The sequence below is a fragment of the Austrofundulus limnaeus genome, unplaced genomic scaffold (genome assembly GCF_001266775.1).
Source record: "Austrofundulus limnaeus strain Quisiro unplaced genomic scaffold, Austrofundulus_limnaeus-1.0 Scaffold450, whole genome shotgun sequence".
Lineage (NCBI taxonomy): Eukaryota > Metazoa > Chordata > Actinopteri > Cyprinodontiformes > Rivulidae > Austrofundulus > Austrofundulus limnaeus.
The window spans coordinates 96,310-106,663 of NW_013952852.1; the positions used below are offsets into that span (position 1 = coordinate 96,310).

The 10,354-nt window shown below is 38.0% G+C and overlaps 1 protein-coding gene across 1 annotated transcript in view; it reads left to right on the plus strand.

Moving 5' to 3' along the window:
- Positions 1-367: 367 nt before the first annotated feature.
- The window catches only part of LOC106529545 (fibronectin type III domain-containing protein 7), a 10,849-nt gene continuing 862 nt past the window's right edge, over positions 368-10,354 (plus strand). Inside the window, exons 1-13 of the mRNA XM_014025005.1 lie at positions 368-540; positions 691-706; positions 829-1,089; positions 1,381-1,641; positions 3,519-3,779; positions 4,742-4,996; positions 5,365-5,619; positions 5,686-5,943; positions 7,579-7,833; positions 7,997-8,251; positions 9,470-9,730; positions 9,871-9,900; positions 9,990-10,027. Coding sequence (XP_013880459.1) covers positions 487-540; positions 691-706; positions 829-1,089; positions 1,381-1,641; positions 3,519-3,779; positions 4,742-4,996; positions 5,365-5,619; positions 5,686-5,943; positions 7,579-7,833; positions 7,997-8,251; positions 9,470-9,730; positions 9,871-9,900; positions 9,990-10,021 — 2,454 coding nt within the window. The 5' untranslated portion in view covers positions 368-486 and the 3' untranslated portion in view covers positions 10,022-10,027. The remainder of the gene's footprint in view (positions 541-690; positions 707-828; positions 1,090-1,380; positions 1,642-3,518; positions 3,780-4,741; positions 4,997-5,364; positions 5,620-5,685; positions 5,944-7,578; positions 7,834-7,996; positions 8,252-9,469; positions 9,731-9,870; positions 9,901-9,989; positions 10,028-10,354) is intronic.

The following is a 10,354-nucleotide window of genomic DNA, read 5'->3' on the forward strand; positions in this document are numbered from 1 at the left end:
GTGTGTGTGTGTGTGTGTGTGTGTGTGTGTGTGTGTGTGTAGTTTGTTATTTAATATTTGTATGTTGTGTATGTGGGTGTGACTATGTGAAAAGGTCATTTTATTTAACAGTTTATGACTGCAAATTGTCTTTTTTTCTTCGTCTTTTTTTTTTTTTACTTCCACAGTATGAAAATAATCTGAACCTTCCAGTAGAGGGGAAATCCAGCATCTCACCACCTCCAGTCACATACAAGTGTCACAAGCGATGGCTTTATATTTTATTATTGAATTTCACACCTGTAGCTAAATGCTGTTCAACTGTCATGAGTTTGCTTTACCATGATTGGACATTTGTTCCAACGCAGGAGGAGCTAGACTGGCATATTTTAACTAGTGGTACAGACACCACTCACTTTAAGAAAAGGAAAAATCTTAAAAAGAGATGTGCTTTTAAGAAATAAAATTAGCGTTGAGAGGCACTGAGTGAAGAACTTCAAATCAAGAATGGGTTGCATGACGTGGCAGGTGGTTTTTGTCTTCCTGAGCATTTGCTCACAGGTACAGTAGTGGGATATTTTCAAATTTGCTTTTATAAGTAAATAATATGAAAGTGTGACGTTTAAAATGTACGGAAAACAAAAGTTTGATTTGTTTGAAATTATGTACAACTTTTACATGCTCATAATATTTTCTCCTTTTAATTTACAGACTGCAGCACAATCAGGTACTGGATTTTTTCTTAACTATATCTCATTATAAATGTTTCATACATATATATTTTATTTGCTTCATCATATATATGGAACATACTTGTAATAATCTGCACCTTGCTTTACTGTCATTCAGGTTTCCAAGTCTCGGTGTTTTCTACAACATCCAAGACTGTGTATCTCAAATGGACCAAGTATTCTGGAGCGGCCTCGTACAAGATCTCCGCCGCCTTGACCAGCTCCCCAAACAGCCCCTTTGCTTTTGCCACTTATGGTCCAAACACAGTGATGGGCTCCATCACCTCCCTGTCCCAAGATGTTGCGTATATCTTTACAGTTGAAGCTCTGGATGCTTCCCAGACAGTACTGAGCGCCACATCTACTGAGACGTTAACAGGTGAGGTATACTTTGTTTACGTTCATTATTTGATTTCATTGTCTTGATCATGGTTTATAATTTAAAACAATTACAGTTTAGGATGTTTTTTATGACTAATTTGTACAAAAAGTTGATACAAGAAATTGCATTTCTGAAAAAGTGTTTGTAACCAAGTGCTCACAGAATAAAGTAAATGTAGTTTTTTTGCTAAGGTACCTATCATATGATGTGGTAAAGATTGAACTCTAAAAGAAATGAGCAGATTTGAGATATATTCTCCCTGACATTTCATGTTTGTCACTGTTTTAGCCCCTTATGTGATGGAACCCATCAAGACTGTCAAGCCTAAAGATAGCAGGACCTTGATGGCAGAGTTTAACCTGCAGACGGGGGCAACTTATTACGTCATACGCATTGAGAACACGAATGGCTTCTTCAGAGAGGACAGCGTGACCTCCTCCCCTGCCGAGATTAAAAACCTCAGCCCGTACACAGAGTACTCGCTGAGCATCATGGCCGCCAACAGCGTTGGCCGGAGTCAGCCGTCAATCCCTGTGACTGCAAAGACAGGTATTGTTGTTCGCCACGTTACATTCATCTCATCCTCCACAGCTGGGAAACAAAACACAAGAAAAAAGAACGCGCAGGACCTGCTCTATTAACACATTTTTATTAAGAAACCCAGAGGGTTCTCTCTTAAGTTTCAACTGCCCTGCAGAAGTTAATGGATACACACACTGTTACACAAAACTTCAACATAGTTTTGTATACACACATCGTCAATCCATATCAAAGTTACTTTTTTTTATTCAAGAAATGTGTCAGCATCCCCGAGGGCCTTCTCGTGTATCAGCTGTAACTTTACCTGAGCTCCTCTTTGAAAAATACATAAAGAAAACCTCATTGTTAAAACACAGTTTTCAGATCTCCATTTTCACCTGAAAGGAACATTTGATCCTTAAGATCCAAAAAAAYATGTAACAATAAGTTCCACAGTTTTATATTAAGTTTCACATCATAAATCTCATGTCATATATCTAACGTTGCTGTGTCCTAGATCTGAATTAAGACCAAACACTTAATCTCTTTAAATTCCTTTGACTCATCTTGTGTGAAACATGTATTATGACAAAGTATTAGGGCCAGACAAGACTTTTTTTTATTACATTAAACTCATAAGATATTGTGAATTAGGTGATAACATTGTGAAAAAAATCGTTTGTGAATAAAATAATATTATGAGAAAAAAGCCATCACATTATGAGAAGTTTTATCACTGCACCAAAATGAGGAATGTTGAGCATGTCATTTAGTTATACTCAGGTATCAATTTTACAATTTATAACTGATCAGCATCAAATTATCATTGGTAGCAGGACTTTGAAACGATTGTGCAAATGACTACATGGATTCAAATGATAAACTGCAGCTGTATGGCATTGCTACAGTAATGCCTGCATTGATACTGACCCAAAAGTAATCAAACTGATTCGTAAACACACAGACGCACATTGGAGGCTGTCCACAGTGGGCGCAAGCCAACCCAGGAACAGAATATATATATATATATATATATATATATATATAATGTCATGTAAGATTACACATTTTTCTTGTAATATTGTGACTTTGATCTCATAAAAATTGTTGTGTGGCCCTGATACTTTGTTGTAAGAATGACTAAATACTAAGCTTGAAAAATGGGTTCAACTCAAAACCAATGACTAAATAAGATTAAAATGGTGATAATACTTTCATTTGGATTTCAGAAAATCCTGTAGAATATTTGATACTTTTCACACAGTAATACATTGGACTGATGAGCCCTGACATGTATATCCTTCAAATCCAAAAAGTCACACATCTTTATATTTAAGCAACTTTGCTTAATACGTATAATTTTACCCATTTTGTCAAATATTTGTCATGTTTTCCTTTGAACTTAGCTCAGCCAAAGTGAAACAGGAAGTGACATCAAAGGGGAACTCTATGAAAAATAACTCTGCTATTTGTCTTTTGAAACATCATTTGAACTCTGACTCTTCTTCGTCTCTCACTGATAGTGACTCAAATTAATTWAAAAAAAACAGATTCTTCTTTACAGTTTATGTTTTTGTCTTTTTTGTGTTCAGACATTCCCCTTTGACATCACGTCCTGTTACTTCACATGCAAATATCTCAACTGTTCATCTCAGTATTGCGATTGTTTTTTTTTACAAGAAGTTTATCAATGTTATCTCTCCAAAAAAGCATTTGAATTTATTACTAAAACTGGATATCAAAGACCCTTTAAAGAGCAGCCCAGCTTTGTTTGAATTGTAGGTTGGAAATCAAAAGTCTTCCTAACAATATCTTTTTTCTTTGCTCCTAAGTGATATAAAGGCCACAGTTATCCTACTAACACTTTATCAGACACATGTAAAACTCATAAAACTTCTTCTCCACAGTGTTGCCGCCTCCTCAGATCTCTACATCCTCTCCCAGCAATGACAGCATCGTGGTATCCTGGATTCCTGTTGCTTATGCCGTCCAATACACCGTGTCTGTATACAGTTTTGAGAAAAACACCGAGATAAAATACAACACATCCAACACCAGTCTGACTTTCTCTGGGCTTGATGCCGGTTCGTTCTATGGCATTGAAGGTTCAGCTTGGGACCCCGAGGGCCGAATAGGAGAAGGCAGTTTGTATGTCAACCAAACAACACGTAAGGAGACGCCTCTGTTTGTGATTTCACACAAGTTTGGTGCTTTTTATACTTTTTYTTTAAACTTGGACACTTACTGCATCTTTGCTTTTAGGGGTTTGTAATTGTGTCAAGTAAAATGTAAATATTAATTTTACTGCAGTTTTTAATTCAGAATAGAATAGAATAGAATAGAATAGAATAGAATAGAATAGAATAGAATAGAATAGAATAGAAATAGCCTTTATTGTGCCGCCGTGTGGAAATTCAGGTGTCACAGCAGCTTCAGTTCAGAGGTTCACACACTAGTTTACAAATTATAGACAATGCACAAAAAATGAAATTACTAACTAGCAATGATACTACTACTACAAATAAAAATATAGTATAAAGGACTGTGCAAGAACAAAAAATACATGGATTGTTTTAGTGACTGTAGTTACCGCTCAGAATTTGACATTAGATTTTAGAATTTGCCTATTTTCAGTGAAAAAAACAATTGCAACAAACAGATGTGCAAATACAGCAGAACTATTTTTAAAGTTGAAAATGGGTAATAACAGAGCAACTGATTGCTCAGATTAGTAATATAAATGCGTAGTAGTGCAAATGATTGTTCAGATGAGTAATGACAATGAACAATAACAGTACAAATGATTGTGTAGGCAGCAGGTGTGTAAACACTTATGATTTTTGGGCATGGTGCTGGTTATAGAGTCTGACAGCTGCTGGGAGGAAGGATCTGCGATAACGCTCCTTTGTGCACCTCGAATGCAGCAATTTAAATATTTCTGTGTAATAGTTTATTAAAATAAAACTAATTTTAAATGTATTTTCTGAGGATACTAATAGACAACTTTGAAACAGAAAAATGTTCCAATAAAGTTAAAATAAAGTTTAGTCTGAATGTAGACAAAAAAAAAACAACAACAAATTAAAACTTCTGTTCTTTTTTGGGTTTCATAACATGCGTTATCTTTCAGGACCTCCAACACCATCTTCTGTCAACGTGTCTGTGGTGACGAGTAACAACACGGCAGGACTCTCCGTGTCCTGGGAACTTGGACTGGAGTTTTTTATGTATCACGTAACAAGTGACCAGGGCGTAACCTGTAACAGCACCACCGGCTCCTGTACCCTGTCTCCAGTGGGCTGTGGACAAGTTCACACCATCCAGGTCACTGCGATCAACGAGGGCGGACCCAGCAACCCATCCACCCCAGTGGTCTTCACCACCTGTGAGTAACGAATAGCACTGCATTCAATTACATTTATTTGTATAGTGTCAAGCCACAGCAAGCGTCGCCTCAGGGCAAAGAACAATCGATCCAAGGAAGCCAGCAGATTGCATTGAATATTCACTTGATCACAGTCTTCCATCCTGAGCAGCACAGTGGCGACAGTGGAGAGGAAAAACATGCTTTTAACAGGAAGAAATCTCCAGCAGAATGGGCGGTCATCTGCCTCGACCGGCTAGGTTTGGGGGGACAGGGGCGGACTGGCATTTGAATATGATCAACCAGTCCAAAACAAATGTCCTCAATGCTATAGTTTCAAATTTAAAATAAGATACAAACTGTAACGTCAATCTGTCTTGTGCCGTCAGTCCCCTGCCCTCCAGGGTCTCTAGCTCTCGTGAAGTCATCAGACGAAAACTGCACACTGACGTGGAACGCAGTGCCTTACGCCGACAGCTACGTGGCATTCATCAAGAAAGGTGACGGAAGCGAAGTGCCCTGCACCACCACCGGCAACAACTGCACCTACCGCTGCCAGTGTGGCGACACCTACCTGATGTCGGTGTTCGCATACAATAAAGCTGGCAGCAGCCCTAAAGGAAAAGTTCTGAACTACACCACCGGTGAGTAACAGAGGGATCTCAGTCAGAGTTTACGCTCAGATTAACGCGTTGTTCCGTGTGTTTCAGTACCCTGCTGTCCTGAAAGTGTTTCCGTCTCCGCTGTGAGCACGGACACTCTGGAGATCACCTGGATTGCTTCACGGGGAGCAGAGCTCTACGAGACCCGGGCTGTGGACAGCTCCGAGGACATCCTTTGTAACGACACAGCGCCGGCTTGCGCCCTCTCTGACCTCAGCTGCGATAGCTCCTACAGCGTGGTGGTAACACCTTGCAATGAAATCAGTGGATGCAACCGGGCTTGCACATCTCACACCAGAGACACAGGTAGAACCAGAGTAAGGTAGTAACTACATTTACCTGAGTAACCTTTTGGAAAAAATTTACTTTTAGGAGTATTTTTAATACACTATACATTTTACTTTTGCTTGATTAATTTCATAGTGTAGTATCGCTGCTCTTACTTGAGTAAAATTTCTGGAGACTCTATACTTTGAGTAACTTCACAGAATGAAGAACAAGTTTGTTTTCACCAAAAGTTCACCAGACACACAAATACCTGCAGTTTTTGTTAGTTTCATGCATTTTATATTGAAGAAACTGATTTGGAAAAATGTTTCTTTTGCCTGAATTTGTTATTTTGTACGAAGCCCACAAGCAGACATGGGGGGATTTTTTTTCTTTTGCGTTCCCACTATTGCGTTAACTCGCTTAAGCCATTTATTATTGTTATGCCTGCCGGTTTAATAACAAATTCACATGCTAACGAAATGGGTGTTAGTCTACTGCTCTAATTCAGCTTTGGATTAAATGCATCACACACGCATGAAAATATTTGATACGCAGATAAATTAACACTGTGCAGCCACAAAATGTCACTGTCACTTTCCTGACTTTGTGGCAACACATCCTGTTTTTGGTAACTGGATATTTCAAAATAAAAGTCTGATTTAATTCAGTTCATGAAAAACAAACTTTTGCATGGGAAAGCAAAACTATATTGCGAGGAAATGCAAACATTTGCGAGGCAACGCAAAGGGATTGCGAAGTCACGCAAAAGTATTGCAAGGTAACACAAAGGTATTGTGAGGTAACACAAAAGTATTGTGAGGTCTCGCAAAGGTATTGTGAGGTAACACAAAGGCATTGCAAGGCAACACAAAGGCATTGCAAGGCAACACAAAACTATTGTGAGGTAACACAAGGGTATTGCGAGGTAACACAAAAGTATCGCAAGTTAACGCAAAGRTATTGTGTGGGAATGCAAAAGTATCGTGAGGTAATGCAAAGGTATTGCAAGGTAACACAAAAGTATTGTGAGATAACACAAATGTATTGTGAGGTAACACAAAAGTATTGCAAGGTAATGCAAAGGTAATGCGTGGGAACGCAAAAGAAAAAAATCCCCATGTCCCCTTGCGGGCTCCGTAATTTTGTAATTACGTTATTTGTATTAATTATTTTCATTTTAATCTTTAAAACACCAAAATTTCCATATAGCTTTATATTTTTATTATTTTTAAATATTAAAGAATTTATGTCTTGATCAGTCACTCAGTACTTGAGTAGGCTTTTTACCAAATTTTTTTTACTCTTACTTGTGTCATTCCTTGGACAGCTATTTTTTTACTTTTACTTGAGTAAAAAATGTATTGAAGTAGTGCTACGCTTACTTGAGTACAATTTTTTGGTACTCTACCCACCTCAGTGTAGAACACATTGATGTTTACTCAGCAAATATGCTATTACAGTATATTTCACATTAAAGTTAAGCATTCACAACATTTCATTCAAAATGTATTGTCTTAACATTTCTTTTTAATAATCAAAATAAATGTTTAAGCTCTTTCAAATGACCCGAAATTATATGTTTATATTAGTTTTGATAAAGACTTTCAAATGCTACCAATTGTAAAAAATAATACTGAATAAAACGTTCCCTGCTGTCTTGGTTCCCATCAGCTCCCTGCATGCCAACAAATCTGAATCTGAGTTTGAAAACCCCCTCCTCTGTCAGTGTCAGCTGGACAGCCAACAACAGGAACGCGACTTACACGGTGAGCGCAGACGGAGAATCCGGCACATCCACCTGCACCGCCAGTGGAAACAGTTGTGATGTCACGGGGCTTCACTGCGGCTTGACCTACGAGTTCAGTGTTTCAGCGTTCAGCAGCGCTGGCCAGAGTTTACCCAGCTTCTCTGTCTCATTAGAAACAGGTGAGAGGCAAATACGTGTTCAGCTCATTACTAAACAATAAAAGCCTAAGAAAACATATTTAAGCAACATTTTGTATTTTCACACGAGCAATATAAATGGCATAACGGTAAATGTCTTGGACAAACCAGTGAGAGAAAGATGACTAACTTCTTTTTCCTCCAGAGCCATGCTGCCCCGTGAACCTAATGGTTGAGCAGGTGACTCAGTCGATGACTAATGTCTCGTGGTCTGGGGCCAGAGGGGCTCACTCGTTCATCACCTCGCTGACATCACCGCGCGGTCACGCCAGCTGTCACACGCAGGACTCCCACTGCCTCATGGGATGCATCACCTGCGGCACAARCTACACCGTCAGCATGGAGGCGTTCAGCCTCAGTGGGCGAATGTCCAACTGCTCCTATCAGGGCTTCTCATCCAGTGAGTGWTGACTTTTTTATTTTACTTCCAGTGAGCTGGCAGTACTTATAAATACTTTGAGTCCACAGGTCTCAGATCTGTTGTTTCAAACATGACCTTTAAGATGTTTCTAACATTTGTTAAACTGTTAGTTGTGTGAACGCATTGAAATCATTTTTTTCTTCTGCACATTTTTCGGCACGTATATCTTTCCTCAACTTTTGTCCTATTTTAACAATTCATATATCTAAACCTTCAGCTCCTTCAGGACATTACAGCTATGACTTTTTGTATTTCAGCTATTTATACTTTTTTAGCTATTTCACTTTTTCAGCCACATTTTTCCCAATGAAAATGAATGGAGCTCTTTTCAACGTCCTTAAAATACTGCAAAATGTTTCTAAATCTTTACAGCACCTTACACCTCTTGTTCTGGTTCTGCTCTTTTTAACTTTCTTGTGCTAATTTTAGCTTCTTTTTTTGTGCAAATTTTTGCTTTTTTCTGCTATTTCAGCTATAATTCTAATTCTTTCTGCTTCTTTCTACTTTTTGTGCTTCTTTCTGTTAATTTGAGCTATTTCTGCTTCATACAGTTGCTTTCTGCTATATTCAGCTATTAGCTAATGTTTCAGCTGTTATTAGCTAAAGTTTTTAAACTAAATACACATTTTTTTGTAGCTATTACAACTTATTTCTGCTAACTTCAGCAAACTTGTGGTCCTTGTGCTTTCTTGTAAAAATTAAAGAATTTACAGCTACATTTTAGTTGTTTTACAACAAATTATCACTTTTTTTTTCCTTACAACACTTTCACCTCTGGGTACTAATTTCAACTTGTGGCTGCTACGTTTAGCTTATTTTTATGCTATCTTTATTTTTTTTCCTGCTATTTCAGCTATAATTCTGCTCCTTTCTGCTATTCTTCTACTAATTTATGCTTTTTTACGCTTCTTTTTTCATTTCAAATTGAACTTGCATTAACTGTTTTGCTATAAAACGTTTTCAGCTCCAAGTCAGCAGCTTTCAGCTAAGCTTTTCAGCTAGAAGCATTCTCACTAGAATTTTCACAAAAAATACAGTTTCTCTAGTTTGTATTAGTTTATCCTTCATGTGCATTTACCTGCACTAGGATTATACAGGAAAAAAAGCAATGCATCTCTTCTCTTCTTGCACTTTTCCTGTGCATGATGTAAAAAAAATGTAAAAGCATTTTCCTTAATCAGTGTGGGTCTCCTACAGATATCTGCTGCCCATCAGGTGTCCGCCTGTACACGATGGCCAGCAAGTCCCTGCGAGTTTACTGGCGCAGCACGGGCAGCAATCACAGCACCATTACAGAGATGGTGGGCGTCAACAACAACTACACCTGCACTGCATCACATGGAGAGAATAGCTGTGACATTACAAATATCCAGTGTGGGGATGTCTACTCTGTGGTGGTGGCTCCTCTCACACCAGAGGGCGGCAAAGTTCTGTTCTGCCCCCGGAGAATGTACTCAGGTATCACAGTTATAATGGTTGAACCTCTCCACCCCTTAAAAAAATGCAATAATTCATCTGCTGCACTGAAAAAGCTGAATCAAAACATGATGCATTAAAGTGACATTAAAAATGTTTTGTCTGGCCTTTTGTTTTTACAGTCACTTGTTCAGGAAGTGACGTGGGCACAGGTGAGTGTCAGATTTTCAGTGTCAGTGTGAAATTGTAAATGCTGTGCTATTCTTTATGACTAATTTCACTTCGATTCCATGTCCTCCAGTGATTTATAGAGGAAAGAGAAGTGTCGACTAGCATGTGGTAGGTTCAATTAATTTTTTWAACTCAAAATTCAACAAATGAAGGAACTTTTATTGGTCAGAAAAATCACTTTCTCATTGGTCTAAATTTTAAAGGAGTTACCTGAAAATGTAAATGTGTTTGAATCATTGAAATGGCAGAATCATATGTTAATATTGTAAAAAATTGATGTAAGCACTAGCAGCAGTAATATGGAGGACTGAAACTGACATAATTGGAAATACATGTAGAAATAATTAAACGGCACGATAAAAAATAATTGTGATAATGTTAAATTAATAAGGTTGAAAATGATATAATATTAATTTATATTGCACTGTATAGTCA